General features: G+C 40.2%; 2 protein-coding genes across 2 annotated transcripts in view; both read right to left on the reverse strand.

The window, feature by feature from the left end:
- Nucleotides 1–5,233, reverse strand: part of ZNF644 (zinc finger protein 644) — a 78,191-nt gene extending 72,958 nt beyond the window's left edge. Inside the window, exon 1 of the mRNA XM_074832461.1 lies at nt 5,153–5,233. The gene's annotated coding sequence lies outside the window, so the exon portion shown is untranslated. The remainder of the gene's footprint in view (nt 1–5,152) is intronic.
- A 14,933-nt stretch (nt 5,234–20,166) lies between these two features.
- HFM1 (helicase for meiosis 1) overlaps nt 20,167–26,136 on the reverse strand; it is a 43,092-nt gene continuing 37,122 nt past the window's right edge. Inside the window, exons 34-40 of the mRNA XM_074832469.1 lie at nt 25,256–25,335; nt 24,993–25,102; nt 22,816–22,914; nt 22,294–22,354; nt 21,931–22,036; nt 21,381–21,538; nt 20,167–21,095 (exon numbers count right to left, since the gene is read on the reverse strand). Of these exons, the coding sequence (XP_074688570.1) occupies nt 21,029–21,095; nt 21,381–21,538; nt 21,931–22,036; nt 22,294–22,354; nt 22,816–22,914; nt 24,993–25,102; nt 25,256–25,335 (681 nt within the window). The 3' untranslated portion in view covers nt 20,167–21,028. The remainder of the gene's footprint in view (nt 21,096–21,380; nt 21,539–21,930; nt 22,037–22,293; nt 22,355–22,815; nt 22,915–24,992; nt 25,103–25,255; nt 25,336–26,136) is intronic.

A 26,136-nucleotide genomic window follows, 5' to 3' on the forward strand; every position in this document is an offset into this window, starting at 1 on the left:
TATGATGACGCATAAAGACTCTGCCTGGAGTCTCCCAAACAAGCCTTCCCTTTCCTTTAGTGGCATGCGAACAGTGCACACTACATGCTTTAAATGGGATCCAAGTCACTTTTTTTCATTGCTACTAGAGCAGGCACTGCTGGAGATAAAAGCAACTGTCTCAGAAGAGCAGGTATGACATCTGGTACATAGCACCAAAAATAAATCTTTAACTTCCTCTCATACCTGCCAAACCTGCTCCAAGGAAATAAACCTGGGAAATATTACAAATACACACTTCTCTCTGATTTCAAAGGAAGAACTGACCTATTTTTTCTTTGCCCATTTTAAACATTTCCTGTGACAAGATCAGTTTGCTAAAACAATGGGCTGTGTTTGGAATAACCACAATCATAAAAGAAAATTGCATGCATATGAAAAAGGCAAGTGGCCTGATGTTTGCACTGGAGGTAATTCACGCTAATACTGCTATTTATAGTGCAGCAGCACCTTAGGGACCCAGTCACGCTCAGCACACCTACTTGGTAAGCACTATACAAACATGAAATCTGATAGTCTCTCCCCTGTAGTACACTCATACTTGTGATTTATGGAAACGTTGTGTAACACCATATAATTTGGGAGTGGTCCTTTGTTAAATTATTTTCTCTGGTCATATTTGTGTAATAAGTATTTCCCATATCCTTTCAATAGCTGACCTGGCTTACAGGAAGACAAGAGATTTGTGTATTGGCAAAGATGACCTACTTAAATCAGGAACAATTAAAGACCCAGTTCCTATTTATAAGCTTGACTAAGGAACCACACACACAAAAAAAAATCAAATTGAAGAAGCCAGGAAATGTTTCTCAGTGCTACAATTCTGGTCATAGGGGATGGTCTATGGGGGGGGATCAAAGAAGGAAGTGCTTGTGGTTCATTATTAGCAATGTAAATAGGACACATTTGGAGGCTGTCACCATCCTGATCGCTCATCTGCTTTTATTAGTCCTCATTCTTTATTCTTATTGTCTTTGGTTTTCTGCGCTTGTCGTTAAAGTTAGTTATGTTATAGGCATCTGTTTAGCATATTCTATACGAAAATGCAAATGGAGATAAAAAACAGTAAAATAAATATATGCAGCTTCCATGTCATGTATATATTTGACTGTAGCATGTCAAATACAAAAGAATTGTTTATCACTTCGAAAGTCTGCTTGTTCATTATGTGCATTACTTTTTTACCAGCAGATGGCAGTTTACCATTATTTTAAATAGGTTCTTTTGTTAATCTCCGATATTTTAAAGTTCTGAGTGGTTGGTAAAAAGCTTTGAGCTCATTTCAAAGTTAATTTTTAATTCAATTTCCTTCTGTATCATCCCTTCTAGTAAAAGTAATCAGGACTGAGCTATTTGTTTCAGTTTACAGCCCTGCTGTTGACCGAAGCTAAACATCACCTACAGTTACCCGACAGCAAGTTCATGCAGCACCAGCGGGTATTATCCAGCCTCAAACACTCACTGCTGCTACCAGCCCCCTGAGGCATACTTTACACTCCGTAATTCCCAGTCAGTGCTTGGGGAGTCGCACACATTATTAACACTAGTAGCAGGGGCAACATGAAGGATGTGACTGTACAAAGGGGCCAGTGGTTTATTTACTACTTTGTTGCTTGGACACTGTCTGAATTTTAGGTAACAAAGAGTTAAAACTACCATCCGGGCAATGGTGCACTGCCTCCAGCACTGCAGCCAAGGAAAACCCAGGGCACAGGGAGCCTGTGCCAAGAGATGCAGCCTGCAGGGCCCTTTCAGAAATGCTGCTGCTACCCAAGGCCATCCTTTAACCCAGTCAGAGGCGCACCTAGGAGACCATCTCCCCTGGCCTAACAAGAGCTGAGAACGAGAGCTTTCATAGCAAAAAAACTCCAGCAGGGAGCATGAGCAAAATGAAGGGATGGGTCTGTCAGTCCAACGCTGCTTTAATGCCTGGGCACAGATTTACCCTGGGCATCACCTGACACACGCAGCCCTCACAGGCACAGCAGTGCCATCGACATCCCAAAACCAGGCACGAGGGAGGGACCCTTGCACCAAGAGCCTCACTCTCCACTGATCCTGTAGTGACAGTGCTCAGTCCGTGTGAGCCCGTCTTCCCTTCCTGCCCCAGCAACTCCCTCCCTTGTGTCAATACCAGCATTCAGGCTGGGCCTGATGAGGCAACGCCATACTCGCAGTGGATTTGTTCCCTCACCCAACCCCACCACCCACCACAACACACAAATGCTCCTTTTGGCAGCATCCACCAACAGAGACTTTTGGTGGATTAAAGCGATCATGTGACCCCTGCTTCTCGCAGGAGCAGCACCAAAACGGCAACAAAGAGCAGAACTCCTCTCACCTTACACCACAGGTGGGCCAGCTCGGCCTTTCACTATGTGATGGTATTTCAGGCACACATCCACTTCTGCCAACTCTCCAGCCACTGAGCACAATGGCGGGTTGAAACAGACTGTACAGAGAGCGGGAAGGTGGAAAGGGCTTCCCTCACCTGCCCACAGGCTGGGGCCAGACTGGTTTTGTGGCTGGGCTGGGATTTTGTTAATTTGTTTTTTTGTTTTGCTTACATGGCAAACTGCCCTTTCCCTAGGGCTGCCCAAGTCCTTTCAAGTCCTGCAACTTTTGAATTTGTGTTCCTTGTATTCTCACACTGAAGCAGCAAACAAGAGATCATGAGATCATTTTGCATCTGTTAAAGAACTAAACAAAGCTAAAAGTTCCAAAACAAAGAGTACTGATACACACCAGTCTGTAACCTATCTTGGGAATGCAGCGTTTTCTTTTACAAGCAGTCCCACATAGCCTCTTTTTAATGATCTGCAGAGAGACTGAGAAATTCACCAGTGATATTAAATTAGAAGCTGAAAACAACAGAGAGAGCAGATGTGTTATACAAATGGGCATGGAGAGATGAAAACAAGGGGAAGGAGAAAGGAAATGTGACAACATTTGGGAAAAACAGGAGAGTAATACAGTGTGGGGAATGACAGGACATGTGTATACATGGGATCAGGCACAGATTGACCAGGGGAGATCAAAAATGTGCCAAGGGTAATAGTTCAGCAGTAGTGGGGGAGAGACTAACAGGTCTTTTCTCTCTAATGCTGAAGATTCCTGAAGATGCGGGACGCTGGGTACCCATCGTGGTGAAGTCCTGATGGGCAGAGCTGCACTTACAAAATAACACTGATAGAGTTCCAACAACCTTTTGTTGGAACAAATAGCAAATGAAAGCATTTATGAATCACATAATGACTTTTTAGCCTTCCATAGTTCCCAAACCATCATACAGCCAGAAAAGGCACGTTGATCAACCTCTCCTCCTCATGTGGGCAACTGCATGAGCAAAGCAGATGGCCAAGTGAACCTGACTTTTGTTTCCATCCAAGAAGTACTTTAAATAACATTCAAAGTAGGTTTAACATCAGTTATTACTCTGATTATTGCATTCCTAAGATAATGGATTTCAAAATTGTATTTTCCAGTTGAAGATTAAAGAGCTACTTCTAGGCTTCCTACCTTCTTTAATAAAGTAAGATTCAATCTAGTCTCAAAAGTTGAACATTTAATATAAAGAAGATTTGCTGTCATTTTAGTAAGTGTTAGCAGCAATCACTTAGCATTCCCATTACCTTCCCACCCAAACCTCACCTACTCATGTTGAGAAGCAAACTGGATTTCTTACACCCACATGCCACCTTCATCTTGTAGATACTCAGGGATACCTACCAGTGTTGGACCCCATCTTTTCTGCTCTGCTTCACAGAGTGAAAGCAGGTTTGTGCCTCAGGGCAGAAAGAGGGCAGCTTTTCACACCTGTGATGCACAGGTAGCCCTCCTGACCTTCTGAGCAGCCTGTTCCCCCTCCAGGGAGGTTGCTGCGAACAGGGGAGAATGCTGCTGGCTCACCACACGGCCAATGTGCAAACAGCATCTAGCCACATTTGATGCTGTGGTATATACTCGGCATTGGAAAGCAACACACATTCCTTCAGAGTGCAAGGCAAGAAAGGAATCTTTTGTCAGATCACGAACATCAGCAAGCAGTGGAAGCCCACTTAGCTAGCCCTGCGTTTCCTGTCCACACGTTATCACTATCACATTGCAGGCACAGATCCCCAGCACTTGCCTGTGCCTACACCATACATTCCCAGAAACAGGGGTGGAGGGAAGGGGGAAGAGACGAGACTTATCTCTTGGCAAGATGCAGTGCTGGACACTCTCAATCTCACCTTGCAGAGCCAAGAACAGGTTAGCTCCTGGCCCTGCTGCTGGAGAAAACATGAGGGAAAATCCCACATCCTGATTAGAATCCGGAGCAAAACTATGCCCGATGGATTTTGTCTGAGATACAGCATTGCCTAAATCAGGTCTAATTGCCACACAATACAGGATGGATAGTCTCTGAATTCCCCCAGAATCTGTCCCAAAGGCTGAGCACTCTTAGTCGCTTCATAATCTTGTGCACTGAGTCACGTTAAACCAGTAGAACAACTCAGCCTAGGTTTGTCACTCTGTGAATGTGCACTGCATTGGGAGGCAGGAAGAGTGGCAATCCGAGCCTAAAAGCCAGGGTGCACATCTCCTCCCCCTGCTTTCCCTCAGCTTTAGCCAAAAGCAGAGCAGCAAACCAGGTGATTTATTTGCTGTCAGCACCTTCCATTTTTCTGAGTTTCCTACCAGGGCACAGGGAAGCTGTGATCCTGAAAAACTACATCATCTCACTTTGCACCAGATTTTCCACCTCCCTCTGTGACTTACCATGCCAAAATCTTTGCCATTTGAGTGATATGGAAAGCAGGAGATGAAGGCTCAAAATCTGCAATTTTGCCCACAATATACAGCAAATGTCTAATCAGAAATTAGTATTATAGCAGAGCAGCATAGCTCATAAATACTATGAGCTATGTTGCTCTACTCTAATTTGTTCTACCCCAAACTATCACTACAGTGTCCTTAGAAGACAAGAAGGGTCGAGGTGAAGTCCCTCAATAGAGCAACACAGCAGAGTACCATGTGGGGAGCAGCAGCAGGCTGGAGGCTGACAGTACTTGGCTCTACAGAGACGCCGGCCTGCAGGACAGGGACAGGAGAGCTGCAAGACATTAAATACCTGGTGGCTGAGAGCTGGGGCAGCTGCAGCAACTAAGAAGGGCTTGTCCTCATCTGCTGAGCGGGGCTGTGGGCTCCTTCCCGGGGGAGGCGGAGGCGGGCGGTCACGTGTGCCCGGGCCGGCTTCCTGCGGCGCGCTCTGCAGAGGGCAGCCCCGCGGCACGGCCCTGCCCGCGCCAGCGGCGCCTTCGCCTCTTGGTTTCTGCGTAGAACGAAGGCCTAGAAATGCGCGTCTCGAACCTGGCACCACGAAATGGAGCTTCCAGATAACCGGATGCTTAAAAAAAGCTGCACTCCAGGGTGTATAACAAATTTGGGAATTAAACACGCGGCAGAAACTCGGGGTTAGACTGTGTGTGTAAAGGAGGCCATGTCCCACCAGAAGCTAACCTGTGATTAAAACCGGGAACAAAACAGGGCCCGAGCACTTACAGACTGGAAAATACCCTCAAATAAAGCAAGCAGCTGAAACAAAAAGAACCACTGGAGTCAAACCCCCTTACCCCTCCTAGCGATATGTAGACATGTGAAGGCCAAACGTGGGCAGAACCGTTGGTTTTGTGGCAAGTTTTCTCTAAGAACTTGGGTTTCTAGTCCATCATCCGAGGAGATCTTTGGACAAGCTGCATGCAGCTACGTGCTCTGCAGTTGTTCTACTTGGCGGGGGTGTGGGACAAAATGCAAGACTAATTCTGCAGCCAGGACTCGTGTCCTCTGACAAATACAGTGAACTAAGAACACACTAGGTCCGTGGGTCCTAGACATTACAAGTGTTGCAAGGGTTACTAGCAAAAGAAATTGCAGGATATACCAAGTTTAATCTACAGCTTGTGTAATCAAAGTAAAGATCCTTACCCAGGAGTGAATTTTGCTCAATGAAACTCAAAGTTTAAGTAAATGCAAATAGCCTACACTGAAAATGTGAAAAATAAACAAAATATCATTTAATTTAATTTGAGCGCCCAAGCAAGTCATTCGCAAGTCTGTTTAATGTTTAGGAAAAAAAAAGCTTTAGTTCAGTCTCTACAAATGGTTTTAGTTACTTCTGTGACTTTCCATCTCTTGAGAATAATCTACTCCTAATAAGGACAATTGCTTAGATTTATTACCCCACTGAGGTCTTGTTAAAGATCTAACAAAAATCCTATTTAAATGAAAAGGACAATAGAATCTTTAAAGCCAGTGTAGAGTTTAATTAAAACCTGAAACAGAATCCATGTCTTTATGCATAAGAAAAGCAAAAACAGATTACAAAGCTGTTAAGCTACATGTAATTGGCATAAACTATCCATTGAGCCAAAGTAAAAAAAAAGTAGGCTATCGTATGGAAATTGGAGTCTATTAATAAATAACAAACCTGATACATGTGCATACTGCCATATTTTTGCATGCATTTTTTAATTTGCCTAATTTGCTAGGCATATCTTAGAGCAAACATGAGACACACTGTTAAGTTGAACAAATCCAAAAGGGACAAAAAGAAGACTGATTGAAATCAACGCATTAACATGCACCAGCATTTAAAAATGTTTCATAACGCTCCCAAAGAGAGCATGTAAACTGCAGCACTCTCAGTGCAAAACTGCTGTAATCTGTGTTCCCATGTAGTCATTATTCACACATGGGAGTATACCGTTCCTACAGTCATTTTTCATGCATGAATAGTTTAAACCCCAAAATCACTGACGTAAATACACAAGGGGGACTTCCCTTTTGAAAGTTAACATCTTATGAACTCTGAAAGGGAATGTGAAGATAGGTACCAGTCCACGTGCTGACACAGCTCTCCTGTAGGGAAGGGTCTGGGTGCAGCCCCCTGTGTGCAGGCGCACCCAAGCCTTCCTCAGGCCAAGAGTCACCACCCACCACTCGGCCCCCAGCTGCAGAGCCAAACCCAGCAAGGTCAGGACAGGACAGAGTAAAGTGAAGTCTCACCACTTGTCCCTTCCCCCCACTGGCACACAACTGGGGCCACACATGCAGGGAAGGGAGATCAGCCCAACAGCTGCTTTGGGCATGCAGTTTCCTTTTCAGGAGATAATAAATTCTGAGACAAAAAAACAAAAACAAAAACCCACAAACATTAAAGAAAACGCACTTTTCCTTCTCTTTTTTTCCAAGAACAAGGATGATCGGCTGGCTGGGGGCAGACACCCAGATGGGCTCTGCACAGAGAGGAAATGCACACCAAGATGTCTCTGCAGCAGCAGTGAGTGTAATGCAGCAGCTGGAAAAGGAAGTGACAAAATGGTGGCCCTCCCCTCCTGGCTGGCTCAGTTTGCACCGGATCGGCAAGAATGACAAAGCAAAAGAGTCATCAGGGAACTCCAGCTCTGGGGTGGGTCACACGACTCCCTCATCTGGAAAAATTCTGAGAGGATGGTATGTTAACCTTTCATCTGCAGCATGTCGGTCCCTTGTTTAATGATTTAATCTGTTTTGTTAAAATACATTTCAAGCCCACAGTTAAGCAGCCATCTTGTTACTTAGGCTTTTCCCCATTTAAAATTACAGTTCTTGCCAGTGCTATAGTATAGTCGGCACCTTCGCTTTTAAATTGCTTTTTTTAAGCGTTCAGTATTTAGGGCAACCTCTTTTAGGTCCAGAAAAACCTGCTTAAGCCAGCTGCGTGCCCAGCCAGCAGGTCCCTCAGCGGCCTGGGGAGGCAGCCGTGGCTGCCCGGGGTCGCTGCGGCACCCCTTCCCCCCGACAGCTCTGCCGCCTCATACTGCGGCGACTTGAGAGGTTTTTGGATAAACACTGCGAAATACACCATGGTTCGGTTACAACATGACCTTTGCAATGCCTCAAACTCACCTTGCACCCGGTGCTACTAACACCAAGGTGGAGGGCACGGTAACACGCGAGGGCCACCGGCTAACTACCCCAACAGCCGGGCCGGGGCGGGCCGACGGCCCGCTGGCAGGCGGCGGGGAAGATGGCTGCCACGCCGGGCCCCGCCCGCCGAGCGCCGCGCTGGGCCCGCCCGTCTCCATGGCGACAGCCGCGAAAAAGGGGGGCGCAAGGAAACGGGGCGCGGCGCCAACGCCCCCCCGCAGCCCAGGGGCCCGCGCCAGGCCCAGCCCGCCCCTCCGCTGCGGACCGCGGCGGTGGCGAAGGGGGAGGCGGCCCGCCCAAGGCGGCGGGTAACGAGCCCCGAAGTGTGGCCCCGGCGCCCCGCAGCGAGGCCGGCGCCGGGGCGCGGTACCCGAGCGCAGGGAGAGGGCTGGCTGGCAGCGTTCAGCCCGGCAGCGCCCGGGAGCACCCGCCAGTGTGCGGGAAGGGGCCGGCGCGGCGCCGCCGTGAGGAAAGATGGCTCGTTTGGCGCACAGCTTTTGCAAGGCAGATGGGCGATTCCTCAGCGTGCCTCGGGCCGGCGATTGTGAGCGTCGTTAAGAAGGGGAAATGTCCAATATGAGGCCTATGCAAAAGACATATTAAACCCCTTAACGTGCGGTGCATCCTGGGGGTTGTATTCCTCAATGCCCTTTTTAAAGAAATACGTTCTCAAATCTCTTGTCAGAGGCTGTGGGAAGACACAGATGTTTACAGATGTTAGCCAGTACTTGAAATTACATTACCGATTCCACTTGGTCGCAAAGAGCCCATTTCCCATTCCATCCGGATAGCAACTGGAAATGTAAATTTAATGCTGCTCTTTTTTCAGCTCTTTCACCAGATACAAAACCCAGCAAGGCAATGTGGAAGGCTGTGTAGCTGGGATGAAACCTTGGAGCATCCCAAGCACTTTCAACCTCATCTAAAGCTAACAAGCAGAACCAACTACATGTTGATGAGTTATTATTAAGCTACAAATAAAAAATACAATTGAAGATACATTAATAGCTGCCAATGGCAATTCCATGCAGGATTTAGGATCTCTATTTTATTAATGTTATGTAGTTCATTTGTCATATACATGAAACAAATGCTATTTTCCAATCTAAAGATGAGTGAAATATAACTGTAGAAGGTAACATTTCAGCGTGCTTTGCTGTTTGCATGCATGCACTTTTTTCCTAGCAATAACAGCACTGCCAAGAGCCAGGCTTCTCAAAACGGAGGCGGGGGGCTGGAGATTACTCACACATTTGTTTTAACTAATTTCACACAACAACTCTATGGAACAACTGGACTGGCACAACAGCTGGGTGGCACAGGGCAGCAGTGGAGCTCAGCAGTCAGCAGCAGCGACAAGCTTTATGTTTGCAGTGAGTACTTACTTCCCTTACTGGTTAAGTTCCCATGTCTTCACAACCACCTTCCAGTCATACTAACCTCCAGAAATGTCTGGCCAGTCAGCACAACCTTCTCTACCAGTAGAAAACATGGCATAAAGTTTGTCCTATGGACAAGGCAAAATACAGGCAATGAAGGTGAGGTATGTCCCTAACTTAACGTGCCTACATTGCTCCAGAAGCCTCAGCGCTTCATATAAGCAACAGATGGTTCTTAAAGCTGTGCCTCTGAAGGAGGCAATACTTTGTCCAGGTTTTTTGCCTCGTTTTTTTTTAGTTACGAGATGAACTGAATTAGAAGTCTTAAGCCAGATGCCCCACTCCCACATTAAAAGTTATGGGAGGGACTTTTTCATAAAAACACATCTATGAAAGGCTTCCTTAGTAATCTTACCCTGTTGGGGGAATGGATTGTTGTATTTGTCCCGAGGCAAGCTGCTCTGAGGAGGCTGATGTTGGGCACATGGCTGCTCTCTGGGCTTTCCCTTATGCAGAGCCCTGGGACTCTCCTTGCAGGCCTGTATCATGTTTCCATGTCCCACACTAGCTCTACCTATGGCTGCAGTCACAGGTTTTTCAGTGAACACTTAACACAGCTACAGCACCTGAGAGTGTACCAGCCTGGCACTTCCAGAACATATAAAGGGTATGGAGGAATACAGATAAAGTACTGTACTTCCTCCTGTGAATCATCTCAAGCCAGGAAAGGAAAGAGTTTCTCACAGGGCTTCAAGTAAGCAAAAGGTGTGGCCTACAATTAACTGGGGCCACAAATACAAACGTTTTGATAATTACCTCAGTGGATAGGTAAATGTTTCAGTGCTAACACATGAAACCTTGAAATTGGATAATACATTTTCAAAATCAGCCTCAGAGTGACAAACAACCCAAAGGAGAATATACTGCTACTTTGGAAAGTGTTAATGCAGATTAAATCTAGTCAATCGCAGAAGTCAGATTTACTTATAAACTCTTCCAGATCTGCTCTTCCAGAAGAAAAGCACTTTAAAGAACGTGACAGACACTTTGCTTTTGAGCACACTCCAGACAACCTCAGTAGAGCTCATATACATTTGAGTGAGCAGCTGTTCACTCAAATCAGTGAACAGGCCTGTAATTTACCTACTTGCAGGACCAGCACCCAATTATCTCTGTAACGCTAAACCCAACCAACCAAAACCAGAAAAAGGCAAGGTTTAAGAGAGGTTTGTTCTTTTTGGATCCTATCCCCAGAGACCATGAATTAACAATTGTCTTTAGGTAGAAGCTTTTCCTTTTGATAAGCACACTCACAGAATCCAGATTTCTAAGAGCAGATGTTATTAGAATGGCAGGACAGAATTATTCTTTAAATCATGAGAAGTCTGATTTGTTGGAGAGGTAGATTAAATAGAGGAGCTTGAAAATTAGTCTCCCCATTGTGTCACTGCAGGGTAAATCTTTCTTTCCAGGCCTACTTTCAATCTGAAAATTTCCAAATGGTTCACAGAGCATCACAGAGATCCCTCAGCCAGCTCTAGGGAACTCCCCTTTCTCCTGTCACTTCTTGGCTCTGTCTCGCAAGCAAAATCCCAGCGCCTCCACGACACTGCCTACAAGATCTTGGCTAACATTTCCTTTCTCCACCCCACTTGGGAATACCAGCTGTCCCCACCCCTGAGCACTGCTCAGTTCCTCTCAGAGGAGGAGACATCTGCCTCTTCCCCCAGTAACCCAGAATGCAGGAGGCAAACAAGCGCCCTCCTTGCAGCCTTCTTTATGCCCTGCAGAAGTCCCAGCAACAGAGTACAATAGGCAGTACTTCTGCAGTGAACTAAATGTTCATCACAGAGCAGGAAAATATCCAGGGCAGTGGTTAACATGAGCAACAACTGAAGAGAGACTTGGGGTTTTGAGATAATCCTTTTTGTTTACACAGACCGTAAAAAGTCAAGTTTTCTTGAGCATCGTTGTTTTTAAAAAGCAGGAGGTATTTTCTTTGCTGAAAATTCAAAGGGACACTCAACTGCACTAAACATAAACATGCTTCTAGCATTTATTAGGCAAGCTTTTACTGTCACTATGGCTAGTCCTATCTTACTGTCAACTTTCCCTCATTACTTACTAGTGCTGCATTTCATACACATGTACATGCAGATACACCCATCTACTAAAACAAAATGCAAGAAAGCCTCTACCCAGCTTTGGATCTCCTTAAACCGACAGTGAAGCCACACAATACACTAGGAACTACCTGTAAGTATTCTCAAGAAAATACAATTAAATAAAACAACAAAACTAGAAAAAAAAAACTACAGCAGGTCCTGTAAGAGTGTTCAGACAAGAACTGGAAGTAATACCTTGTTTCTTTTCAGGTTACCGTTTGTTTTGCACTACATTTAAATACTGAAGAATGCTGGCAGGAAAAATGTTTATGTTGTTACTCTTCTAGTGTTTCTCTAGGCACCATAAGACAGTCATTCTCCAGCAAAGCTTCTTCAGAGGTAGGCTCTGGTGATAGAATGCGTTTAAAAATGATGGCCAGATGGTGGCACAGTAAACACCCTTCTTTTGAAGGGCTGTACTGTCTATTAGAAATATTCCTTGTTCCATATGCATATCACAGAGGATTAGACACATAGACTCCTCACACAGAACAACCACCTCCCAAAACACATCAGCAGAGTATTTACTACCAAATCCAGAAGGAGTTTGTGATTCTAACATTGTCCCCATTAATGAGAAAAATGTCACTATACAAAAGCTCTTTTTTTTTTCTCCTTCTTATCAAATCCTTCAAACAGCTGATAACTAGCTTTTATAGATTGGAGAGTCAGATAGAATTCTGAATCTATTATTTTACTAAAACCCCAGGGGTCAACTTATCACCTGAAAACCATTTTACATGGACAATTTGACTTTCATGTGGAGTGTCAGAACATACCCTAGATGGAAATCTAAAATAAATTATATGGAATACTGCCTTCTTTGTGCTGAAATTTATCGGTCCCACACTACAATAATTTTGAAAATTGTATCCCTTAAGCTACAGTGCTGAGATATTATTAACTGCTTGAACTGAAAGAGCAGTTCTGATGGGCTGCTATAAAGTCTATGGACAGAGACTAATTTCTATTGAACCACATGCTTATCTGAAGCTGTTTTCCAGCATTCCAAGCTGCCAACTTTATTTTCTTCCAGAATACACTGCCCATTTTATTACTGTCATCCTCAGTATGCACTGTCACTTCGGTAAATCGGTTCCAGAAGCTAAGAATGCATCTAAGCTTCTGCTAATATGGTTGTCTGAGACAATCACACCCAAGAGAGAGGGAGGGAAGGAGACCCACTTGTACCTCTTATCTTCCTAATACAGGTTATTTTCCTCACTAAGCAAGCCTCGAGTCTCTGAAATGCATCTCTGTGATATACCACAAGGTAAGTAGACCTATTTCATGGCCCACACTTTCTTAATCACTTCTACTGCCATACTTTTGAAATAAAATTATTTGATAATGTAGTGATGCTTTGGTGAATGCTCATTTTACATCTATTAGTACAATTTTTAGAAACCACCCAACTGACCTCAGAACCTAAAATCTTTATAATACTGAGATACTGAAAATGTTAATGATCCAAGGTGCTCGGTGACTATTCTTTAAGTAGAAATTTCCAGCTAGGCAGAAAAACCTCCTCTAGGCATAACATGTAAGACACAAGAATGGAGCCCTGGGATAAAAGTAGTTTATTTCCTGCACCCAGTAAGGTAACAAGTCTGGACTACAACAGCTAAAATATTACACCACAACCAGAAAAACAAACAAACAAAAAATCACAATTCTAGTAATAAACTCTACTGCCCCATTTTCATTCAGATAAATTAATAGCCTTTATAAACTGAAAGAAATTGCTGAAAAGGAAGTTCTGACCTGCACAGTTTCTAGACAGCACTACTTCCACTTTTTCTTTACTAAACAGTATCAAGCTTCTCCAAGAGGCATTCAGACTAATGACAACTCACTGTGGCCAATCAATCTCTGAGTAGACAATCTATTGCTTCTGGCAATAGCATTCAGCTCAGTAAGGCCTTTGCCAAGCAGGGATTTGAGAACCAAGGTTTGGCAGATCTCTTCTAAACCCTTTACTGCCTTGTTCTCCAGCATCTTTCTTTTATGTTAGGATATATTTAAGAAGCAGCAGGAGCCTGTCAGTAAATGAACCCTCCACTGAAAGTCACAGTTACAGCCTTTCAGGGAGGGAAGTGGCTTGTTGACTGGAACCCTGGGTTAGTTTTCTCACGCACTAGCTGACTTCCCAAGGGTATTCCTCAAGAATCTGGGGGAACTCTGCCAGCTTAGCTGGGAGTGGTAGGGGTCTGTTCTACGGAGCTTGGTTTTGCTGGTGCCTAAGCTCTCTGTATGAATATTGGTGCTCTGTATGAGTATATATGCTGAACAGTGTAACATCTGAGTTCAGCAATTAGATTACTGTTGAAGACAGCTCATTATTAAAATTATCTAGAGTTAATACTTCTACTGTAATAAATACCGTATTTTAAAGTATTTGTGCAGTGAGCTGGAACTACTGGAATAAAACGGCATATACAGCTTTAGCTTTGAAGCACCTGTTTTCTGTTTTGGCCAAGCATCTCAGTTATCAATGGTTGCCTATGTCAGGCAGAAATTTTAGAAGCATGAACTTATCTTTAATACAAAAAGATAACCTGAGGAAACTATTTGGGACAGTAAAAGTAATATCCCTGTATCTGCTTTAATTACATCCTACCATTTATTAACATGACTAGAGCAAGTTAGCAGGACTTTTTCTGTCTTACCCAAACAACAGGAATTCCCTGTCATCACAAATTCACAATACTGAAGATAAAGAAAAGTGCCAAGTTTGGAGTTGTCCACTTGTATTCTGTTAGGATAAATGTTTTGGAATCTATTTCTACAAATTATCGCTTAATTAGCTCAAAAGAAAAAATTCCCAATTTCATAGTGGGCACAACTGATAAAGCCTGAATCTAGCTGGAAGTGGGATCAGGTATCAACATGCAGCAGCTTAAAAAAAAGTTACAGAAGCTGACCTTAATATGTGTGACTATCAGGTTTTCACTGTAGAAATACATATTTTTCAATATCCTTTTCTGAGCAGAAATCATGTCATTTATATGCAAATCAGACTATATTCTGCAGCTGTTTCTTCTGTGCTGAAGCCATGGGAATTATTTGCACTTAATAAAGCCTCATAAATAGGTTTTGCCTCTAAATGGGTGGGGGAGCAGCAAATACATCATAGCCATTTACAGTTACAAGCATCTTTTTGTTTTGAAAGTTATATGCATCCTTTAATAGGAAGTTTCACAGTTACAAAAGAAACATTGTTTCATTTATATAAACAAAATACCCTTACAAGCCTTCAAAACAAAATGTTTTGCATTTTTCCCTATGCTCAGCTATCTAAAAATGTAGACATTGCCATGTAGCATTAATCAAAAGGACAGTCTGTGTCATCATTGCATGCTAGCTCCACATAGTATATGTTAAATACAAGAAGAAATTCCTTGCTATTGTATGCAGGCACTTTTACTGTGTTTGAAAGAACATATACCTTCTTTATACAAAGGACGTCCACCCAGTGTCATCTCCTGCATTTCTGCAAACCCATCGGGTGTGCCCCTCAAGTCCTTGCACATGGACAAAATCCATTTAAAAACCACAGGAGGACAGACCCAGGAGCACTCGAAGCACATCATCCCACAAGACCAGAATGAAAGTGTAGTGTTCTAGTGTGGTAGGTAGCATACTAAAGTGAACAGGGAATTAACTCTCACTAACTGCTATAAACTGTCTGGATTGGCACCTGTTATTAAGAACAGGACATGCAGTGCAGGACTGCAAGTTAACAGCAGCACAGCTTTTCCAGTTGCTTCACAACCACACGGAAGAGCAACAGTGATCAGCACCGCCTAGAGAAAGATGGGAGACTGTTGTGGTTTAACCCAGCAGGCAGCTAAATACCACACAGCCATTTGCTCACTCCCCCCCAGTGGTATGGGGGAAAGAATCAGAAAAAAGGTAAAATTCATGGGTTGAGATAAAGACCGTTTCATAGGGCAGAAAAAGAGGGGAAAATAATAACAATGATAAGAGAATATATAAAACAAGTAATGCACAAAGTAATTGCTCACCAGCTGCTGACTGATGCCCAGCCAGTCCCTGAGCAGTGGGCCACCACTCCCTGGCCAACTCCCCCCAGTTTTTTGTTCAGTGTGATGTCATATGGTATGGAATATTCCTTCGGGGTCAACTGTCCTGGCTGTGTCCCCTCCCAGCTTCTTGTGCACCCCCACCCTCCTTGCTGATAGGCCAGTATGGGAAGCTGAAAAGTCCATGACTTAGTGTAAGCACTGCTCAGCAACAACTAAAACATCAGTGTGTTATCAACAGTTATTCTCACACTACATGCAAAACACAGTACTATACCAGCTACTAGGAAGAAAATTAACGTTATCCCCGCCAAAACCAGGACAGAGACAAAAGGGCCCCAAAGGCCCCTATTACTTAGAAAGATGCAGTCCTTATGCCAGCTCACTCCATCCAAAACACCTATCAAGAGTACGGCACATGGAGACCAAGGATTACAACACTGGGAGAAAAGCGAGGGCTTGGACAGATACAGTTATCTCATACAGGTTTAAAGAACGAATACAGAAACATGGTTCAATCGGGATGGCCCTTATCTCAGCTGAACAGTGGCAGCCAATGAACCACTGCTCTTTTTCTATCGGATTTTTTTCAGTCAAGCTGAACTTCATTACTGTGAACTATCAGCACACAGTATGTGCTTCAGTTTATTCTCATGTAAACCTTTGATAAATTCACTGTGCTGTTAGTCCTCTGCAGGAAGTCAGTTTTACCCTGACTAGTATCTCCTTTTCTATTTCACTGTTAAGCAAAGGAGCTAGAAAAAACACAGGCATTCATGGATCTCATTTCATGGATATAATTTAAAGATTCTGTCAGTAAAACAATTGATATGGTACTGCTCTCTTGCTTCTATATAAAAAGCAGAAGTGGTGACAAAGAGGTAATGCAAGACACCCTTTCTTTTAGAAGAGATGCCACTGAATCTGTCATAACGATGCCTTAGAGAGGTATTGTTTGTGCTCTACAAAATGACTGATTTTAACTATTTTTCAGGTGCATATTGGTTCCATACGTAACTTCTGTTCACTCTTTATCATTATGCTGACTGCCTTTAAGAGCACCAACTTTTATCCCTCATGGAACTATCTGTGAAGATATATCTAGGTAAAAATACACCCAAATAACAAGAGTCTGATTTGTCGCAACTGCTGTTACTATTTTAACAATACTGTAATGTTTAACCTGTTAGTCCTCGAATACTTTAGTAAAGTTTACATAATTAAAATGATCACAAGCCACACTACATACAATTAAAATGATGTCACAATACATTTACAGTATCCTATATGCTATAAACGTACCTTATACACAAATGTGTCTGGCAACATGTTTAAACACTATACTTTCTTTTCTGCTAACAATTTTTGAAGATCATGGTTTTTGAGTGCATATTGCATTTTCTTCAGGCACAGATATGGTTGACCTCAGTTTATATTTTGAAACCAATATATGTGATAGGACAAGGAAGCATATAAGGAAGTTGAAGTTAAATTAAAAGCAGGTATGAGCATGTATTTTATTAGGGAGAATCAGACAAGTAAGATAGTAAAATCTGACTTCTTGTCACATTGAATTTTCTTTCACTATTCCATTATGGGAAACAGTATTTTTATTTTATAGAATCATCCCCAGACTAAAGTCTGTGGCATTCTTCTGTATCCCCAAAGAATTACTTACATAATCCCACTGATTCAAACTCAAGCCACTCATTTAATGTTACAACTCTATGCAGCATTAAAAACAAGGATCCTTTCAGACTTTAACAATGCTTTTATGTATTTTAGTCTGTATTTTATCTATTGGTAGTAGCTTAGTGAAATGGTCTGATGTTACTCTGTTGAATTTAGTCTGTTTTATTATCTGGGCAGCACCTGAAAGGAAGCTGCATGCAGCAACATTAGTGGAGCACAGCCATCTTTTGCTGTACAGAAATAAGACAATTCAAAACTTAGAAAAGTTGGATCCTTATGTGGATAAAAGAACTCAGGTGTCTCACGCGCACAAGAAAGGCAATATTCAGTGAGTCTTGCTGTGAATTTACAGCACATCAGCTTCTCCATACTAACTCCATGTGGTTACTTTCATCATAGGTAATTTGGTGACTTCCACCAGAGAGCAATTTAGCCCACTTACGATCTGAATCATCTTCCGACAGTGTCTGCCTTTTTCTAGTGACTACACAGGGAGTCCAGGTAAACTAGGTTTATCACTTGAGGTGATTCAGTTAAATAACTAAAATTACAGCTCTTCATAGCTATGTCTATACTTAACCATTTGGGGCATGACCTGGGATTTTGGTGCCCTGGCCATTCATATAAAGCATCTGTGGAGAATCACCACTGTTCCTGCCTGGGAGCCATCTGATTTCCATGGAAATTGGACAACGGTGATGGGCAGGAGGTAAACTCTGCATTCTGCTGGGCTAAACAAAGCAGTAGTATAGTAATTGTGAGTTATCTCAGTTTGGAAGTTTAATTTAAGAAAAATAATTCAGATTTGACTGGGTTTTTCTAATTCTGCAGTCAATTTGCTCTTTCTGCCTGTATTTGTTTCAAGGTATAGTCACTGTGTATGTGCAATTAATTATTGCCAAAGAGACCTACTATGGTTATCACTTTTGATCTTTAAATTATTATGATTTGAAAAATGGAACAATAACAAATGCTACCATATGAAAAGTCATTCCTTCTTCTGAGACAGAGAACACTTCAGCATATAAGTACTTCCAAATTGGTTTTCTGAAAGTGATTTAGACTTTAAAGAGTCATAGAGCTAATATGAATAATGAAGCAAAAGAACAATGTCAAATAAAGCCCTTATCTCTAAAAAAATGGGTTTGCACCAGAGGTTCAATATTACTGTAAAGACGTTGCAGTATTGAAAGATTTATGTTTTGAAATCTGTGAAATACTGCCAGCAGCAATAGCATGATTTTCTAATTTTCCAAGGATGATATAGGATGCTGATTTCTTGTGAAAAACAGAGACAGGAAACAATCTTATAAACCATCTGCAAAGTACTCTGATTAGTCTTGAAAGTACTGAAATGCATTTGTTATCATGTGTTTTGACTATGAATCAATTGGAAATTAAAACCTTTTAAAAATCAAAAGGAAAAAATTTGAATACAGTATGAGAAAATTAATCAGCCTGAATCTTGAAGAAACTCAATAATAACTACTGAACTCCTGCACTGGGGAAAACAAGGAGGAAAATAAAATACCTGCCTGCAAGGATAATTTTCTTTGAAGTAACAGTCTAAATATAAACCTATTCCTATAAACTAACTAAACCCAAGTGGTTATTTTTAGCCTATACAAAAAAAATGAAGCAAACCCGGCAATAATGTCAATTACTTTCTAGACATTATATAAACCACCAAAATATTTCACAGAAAAAAGGGAATACACCTTCAGTGTAGAAATGGGACCAAGAAACATACTCAAAAAGATACTTCTTTAGTACCTTTTTACTATTACCTTTCTTTAGTATTTTTGGAGAAATAAATAGAAGCTTACCTTATTCATTTTTATGAAGACCTAAGCACAATCAGCTTCCACTACAGTTGCCACCTCACAGTTCAGGACCTTTAGAAGGAGCTTCATGCAGACTGGCAGGAAAAAGTGCAGACCCTGCCATCAGAAGCATCCCCAGTTTGCAGGTGAGGCTTGAGCAACCAGCCCGTGAGAGGTTTTGGAAACTTGCAAGTTGTATAATCACAGGATTATATAAATTATATAAATGATATAATCACAAGATTATACTAATTGTTTCCTTCCTCTCCCACTTCCCATGTTTGAAGCTCAGCTTTGTGTTGCTGTGTAAAAGCTTTTGTCAAACTTGAAGAAACTGAGGAACAGCTCAATTAGTTGTTGCAAGCTAAAACCCTAGGAAAAGGCAGGATACAAAGGCAATTAAAGTATGCTATATAACTATGAACTATAAATTGGAAAAAAAATGTATGTATTTCAAGCAGCAAGGAGAAAGTCAGGTGCTTAAACACTGGCACCGAGTACCATTTTAGATGCCCTGGAAAACCTGGAACACCTCTATGTAGGAGACCCATGCTCTTCTGGCATGGTAGATGGAGCCGAGGGAAGATTCTTTGGGGCATCTAAAATTACATTGGGCACTCTGCATTCTTAAATCTCACCCTGACACAGAACTAGGAGGTGACCTGGATGTACATGACTAGGACTGCTGGGCTAAACATAGCAGTAGTATAGTAATTCTGAGTTACCCCCATTTGGAAGCTTAATTAAAAAAAAAAAAATTGAGACAAAAAGAGATCTCACATGCTACTGACTTCCAAATGCAATGAAATATCTGAGGTATAGCAAAGTGAGTTACAAGCTTGGGCCTGCTGGATTTGGCATGGTCAAAACCACATTGAGTGGTGAGTGTTGAGGCTGCTTGTGCTAGGCCATATGGAGAAAGAGTTATACCAGAAAGTAAGTCAAAAGTGCAAGGAAACAGTGGAGTCAAGTAAAATGTTATTAGCTGAGAAAAATACAACCAGGAAGTGCAGCAAAACATGGTTGCATTTAGATGCACCACAAACAAGTTTGCAAGAACAGACAGCTAAGGTTCCATATGTGATTTTAACATTTTAATTCCACACATTTTGAATAATTAACATTCTCTTGGATTTTAGGCAATATCATGTATTTTTCTAACTATTGAACTTGTGAGGTCAAATGTTCAAACACTAGAGCTACAAGAAGATATCCAAAACCAATGTTTGGTTGCCTGAATCTAGGATGCATAAATGTCCATTTTATGACTTTAGATGTCAAAGTGAACAGCCAAACACAACTTTCGAATACTCTTTATAGATATTTTATAACTGTGTTTTTGAGAGTCTGGAAACATGTTTGCTTGAAGGAAGTTACATTTTTTTATTAAGGAGTTGATAGCACTGTCAAAAGAAATATAGTCTAGAATAATTTACCATTCTATTACTTCTGCGTAAATCTAATTATTTTACAAAATCAGTGCTATTCAGCATTAGAGAAACAGAAAGACAAAACCAAAAGGCATTAAGAAATTTCTGAGAAAAGAGTGTTTCATACATTTAAAGAGTACTTGTGAGCAGGGCATGTAATAAACAGCTTACTTTTCCTTATGTGATTTTTACTTTATCTATAAAAGCATCCTCAGTTTGAGAACTGTTCTCCTTTGACACATTCCAGTATTTTTCTTTGTAATCCTGAGAACGGCAAGGTCAACAAACAAATATTTAAGAATATCTCAAAATAAGATAATATACCTAGAATTCCATAAATTAGACATCAGTTTTGTTATTATCTACTCTATGCAGCAATCCAGCTATTGGTAAATAGGTATACAACAGAAATGAAGTTCTCTTAACTGAATTTGAAGACTTCACACTGTAAAAATTACGAACTTCTTTTTCCTCAGCATTTACAATGTATTTTGTTTATATGTTTCACAAAATGCCATCAAATATTCCAAGAAAGGGCTTGACATCATTGATTTCATCATCAAGAAGATATCTAATGAAGATTAAGCAAACAAGAAAATTAAATTAGGTATAGTACATCAAAGCCTGTGAAATCAGGAACACTATACAAAGTATAGTCAAGAGATACCAACACAAGCAAAATAATTTTAAAGTATTTTCCTTTCTAAGAAAAGTTAATTGCTACTATTACTGTGAAAATTCATCTTTTAAAAATTAATGTTATAAATTAACACACTGCCTTAATGTCTGTGATCCATGAAGAACTAAGCACTAGAGGACCAAGACAACAGAAAAACATTACACAACTTTTTAGTACCTGGGATCCACTTCTTTTTCCTTTTCTTTTGTGAAAATAAAAAAATCCTCTTTCCTAGTGAATTTGGAAGAATCTGAGATTATTTTTGAGATTGAAGAACACTGTACATTTTTCAGATCTTGTGAAGGATTTGAATGCTTTTTTTCTTGGAAACTGAACTGCAATGTAAATGTTAAAAAACGTATATGGTTAAAACAACTAACCAAAAGAGAAACTGCCAGATTGTTGTATGTAGTGCAGATATTTATATTGATATTATGGTATTTGACAAGGACCAAGCACATGATAAACATAGTTATATACTGTATGACTTGCAGAATCACATCACAATCAAATTCAGTAAATAGTTTTGAAGTCATACTATATAAAATAAATTCAAGTCTTAGTTCTCCGAATCATGAATATCAACAGGATGCATGCATGTTTGGACAACACAGAATGGTTCAGAAATTCAGCATGTCCAAACTGATTCATAAGTCAGATATGGTAAACATATTTACACATGAAATACTCTAATTATATGAAATTCTGTTTGAATACTTTTACTCACCATATTTATATTTCCACTCTGTACAGATAAATTCACTTTTGATGTGCTGTTAACCACAGAAACAACTGAGTTCTGAATATTGGTTTCATCTTGTAATGTGCACAAGCTGAAAATATTAAGTTGAATAATTTAAGTATTTTTACAGAAGTGCAAAATTATTTACTTTTCAGTTCAGGATTTTCTACTTACTTCCTTCCACACTTAAATAAAAAAAAAAATTCAAATCATTCAACAATTCATTCCTTTTAGAAGTTGAAATTCCACTCACTTTTATGAGTGAATACATTTAATTATACAGATACATGTGATATACAGACAATATTTTTAACTGAATAAAACTGTCATAAATTATATAATGCTTACTCTTTTGAAATGTCATTTGTGGCTTTGCTTCTTGTATACTGGCAAAGTGGTTCACACTCATCTGGGATTTGAAGGCAGATATTTCCATGTTCCACATAAGAACGAAAGTTTTAAAAACCAAGTCACAAACCAGCCGAAAGCCCTTGTAAATCTTTTACATAATATGATAAATAGTAGTTTAAAAATTATTCAAATGTCTTAATACTTGACATATTTCTTCTGTGGTATTGAGCTAATGTAAAGATAAGCAGAGATAAGCAGTCAGATAAAATAACAAATATGCAGTTGCAGGCCATCTGAAAAAAAAAATTATGACGACTTTCTCAACTTTCCCTTCCATATTAGATTTGTCTCAATACAGCTGACATTCAAAATAGAGTAATAAACCTGGCAGTCAAATCAATTAACCAAAAAATTTCAGGTAGTTCTATTCATTGTATACTACAATAAATTATTCTCAAATAGCAGCCTGTAAAATAATATGTATGTAGGAAGCAAAGAATTTTGTTAAAATGACCTTACCCAATTCTCTACTGGCAAAATTGCTAGCAAATACTAATTTCTCATCATCAATATCATCCCAAACATCATCTCTCAGTTCAAAGTCCACATCCAAAGCATCTGAAAAACAAGGATCTGCTTTTATCTGTATCAGTCAAGTTATGTATTAAAGATTTTTTTTTATGCCATTGTTTCTTAGCTGTTCTCACTCACAAACACTAAATGTTTCCAAGAGAAAGCTGTAATATATTTGTAATGGACAAGTAGAACAAAAACTGTACTATGTTTTATGACCAGTTGTTCAATCTATTGAAAGGATTGTCACATACGCGTTTTTTCCTGAGTTATTTTGAGAAAAGTTATTCTCAGTGTAGATTCTAGAAAAACAGGCCTTATAAAAAAATCACTGCAATTTCATTCCTTCCCTGTGTCAGAAGCATTGTTTGATTCCAGATTTAATACTTTCAATTCAGTCCCTTTTTCTGTCCGCAGTTTCTAAAGAACTCTAAATGCTGCCTTCCTCCTATACATCTAATGTCTAAGAACTAGCCACAACAAACACACTCTTAAGCATTGTTAAAATTCTTAATTTAAATGTGAGAGTTAATGTTTTAGAATACTTTTTTTCTGGTGCAAAGATGACTTTCCTGTTTCCTCTCTTATTCTCTTTCCCTTTTGTTTGTTGTGTTCTCTCTTTTCATCACCAATCCAATTCCCTGTGCTAATTTTTTTCATCTCTCTTCTGCCATACTACCCTCCAGCATCAGACAGTGCTGGAATCTTCATTCTGTTGTCATGGCCCTAATATGCCTAGAAAACCCTGATCCAGGTCTCCCTTTCAATAGAGGGGGAGCAGGACAGGCTCAAACCAAAAATCCTGTTCCACAGACACTGGCAACTCCAGGAAGGCACTGATACTGTAATTTTGGATGTGCACAGTCAGCACAGTGCATTATTGCACAGACACACAGACAAACTGTACAGGTTTAGTTTACTACAATTTCACAGTGTATTCTTAATTGCCTGCTTTTTTTTTTTTTGGTATGGAATGGGAAGTTACCGTATTACAGATGCAGTTAACCCTATAAAAATCATATGAACTGATGCCTTACTTCATTAGAACTACTTTTGGTGCATTTTTTAAAATGCAGCTGGCCCAATCAATTGGCCAAGGTTATCTTTTCTGCTACTATTCCATGGAGATGGTTTTTAGTCAGCAATATCTACTACGTCCCCTTGATTCTGTATGATTTCCCTCAAGATCTTCTTGAGCATAGACTATAGCTCTACTGGAATATCCATCTGTCTTCCCAGGACTTTATTCTTTTAACACAATCATATCATACATTAACTGCCCACCCCACCCAGCAACCAATGATATGGCTATGCAACAGTCTTCCATTTTAAGACTAGATAACAACTATAACAGGTAAATTAGTATGGCAGGAAAACATGGAGCATTAAAGGAATGGAATTACAATCCCATCATCAAAATATTAAGTAAAAATGAAATTATGCAGCATAGCTGCCAGCAGTTAAAGAAGTATGAACTAAAAAACGTTTCAATTCATTTCAGCACAGTGTTTCTTACATGTCTGAGTATGACCTAAACATTGGAGCTACCACTTATTAGCTAAATTAATCAAAATCTGATTCACATCAATCTACTGTCACCAAATACAACAGCAAAAGGCATGCAGTGAGGAGAACATCATAGTTGTGTACTGATAATGAAGTCTGATCATTTAACACCAAATGTAAAAAAATTTGTGGCCTTTCCAGTTGAAGAGAAACAAAGAGGAAATTTTTTTCCAGATAGAGATATTTTACTAGTTATGAACTCAGTTACTGAATGGTCATATTTTGTCAACTACCAAACAAAAGCTCATATTTCACTAACTTCTTCCAGCAGAAAGGAGTAAAATACCTTTCAGGAAGTATTTACAGATTTGGGCCCTCATATATTCGATTTAGTCATTACTGTTATATTTAAAGGTACATTTAGAGGCTTAGATCTACATTAGAAATTCTTACCGATGCCAGAAGGAAAGCCAGTTAAGGCCACTATATTTCCCTATACATTCAGTGTTCTATAATGTTATACTGGTTGTTGTAGTGATTTCAGCAAGTTTGAGTTTACAAGTATATTCAGATCAAAGCAGTGAAAATCATAACTTCAAACATTAGCAATAACTTACTACTCTTTCCATAATTCCAAGATTGCAGTTGTTTCTGAGATACTCCTAAGCTATTAACATTATCTTCCCGGTCCACTGAAGGGGATGCAGAGGACTCTTTATTGCTAGACCTATTGAAAAAAAATAAAACCAGTCATGTCAGTAAAACAGTTGCAGAAAGTTGCAAAATAATTTTGTTAAGAAAACAGTTTTTAGTTGTTACAACTTAACATACTATCTAAAATAAGGCAGATTTCTTGTTTGTTACTTATATTAATCAGTACCTTGGCAATGTCAGCAAAGACTTAGGTGTAAAAACAAATTGTTTGAGATCCACATTTTGAGTTTGATTTAACATCTGCATCTAAAGAAAGCAGATTATTGTAATTTATAGGGTATAAACATATTGAAAATCATTTTTTTAACAATGTTAATGACATCATTAATATTAAGTTCGCATAATTTTTAAAGATCATATATAAGATCTTTCTGGTATCTGCTTATCTAGCGTAATCAGTTAAAAAGGTTTAAATTACATGCTTCTAATGGAGTTATCCAAGTACCCTGGCAAAGTCTGACTGATTATCACTAACCCTCATCTGTATTAGCTATAGGCTAACTCGTTCCCTATTGCAAACAAGAAAGCAAAACTGAGGAGGAAATAAAACGCTCCAATATCTCAAATGCCATTTTTGCTGCAGAAAGAACTAGTTTAGTATTACACTCAAAGGAATAAAGTGTAAGCCATGAAATCTTTCAGAGGTTAAAAACTAACATGGTTGCTTTTCTTATAAACAAGTGGATTTACCTGTCAATGCAAAAACATCTCTTAGTATCATTACTCTGATAAATACCACTATTGTCATTCAGATCATATTTTGCCAAAACCAAGACACAGTACAGTACCTTCCAACGACACCCCTGTACCTCACCTCACCACAATCTATCAAATGCCATAAAAGTAAAAACAAAGAGTACATGCACAGAAGTGGATCACTGGAAGTATTCCAAACATCAGCAGAACCTTTCAAAGATTCCTGGACCTTTGTACTGCTTTGCTTTTTGCATTCTATACAGAAAAGACAAACTTGAATGTTCATATTTAGTTATAAAATTCTCTCTGCAAACAATATATACAAATACATAACAGATTAAAATAAATCTA

Source organism: Strix aluco, chromosome 8 (assembly GCF_031877795.1).
Source record: "Strix aluco isolate bStrAlu1 chromosome 8, bStrAlu1.hap1, whole genome shotgun sequence".
Lineage (NCBI taxonomy): Eukaryota > Metazoa > Chordata > Aves > Strigiformes > Strigidae > Strix > Strix aluco.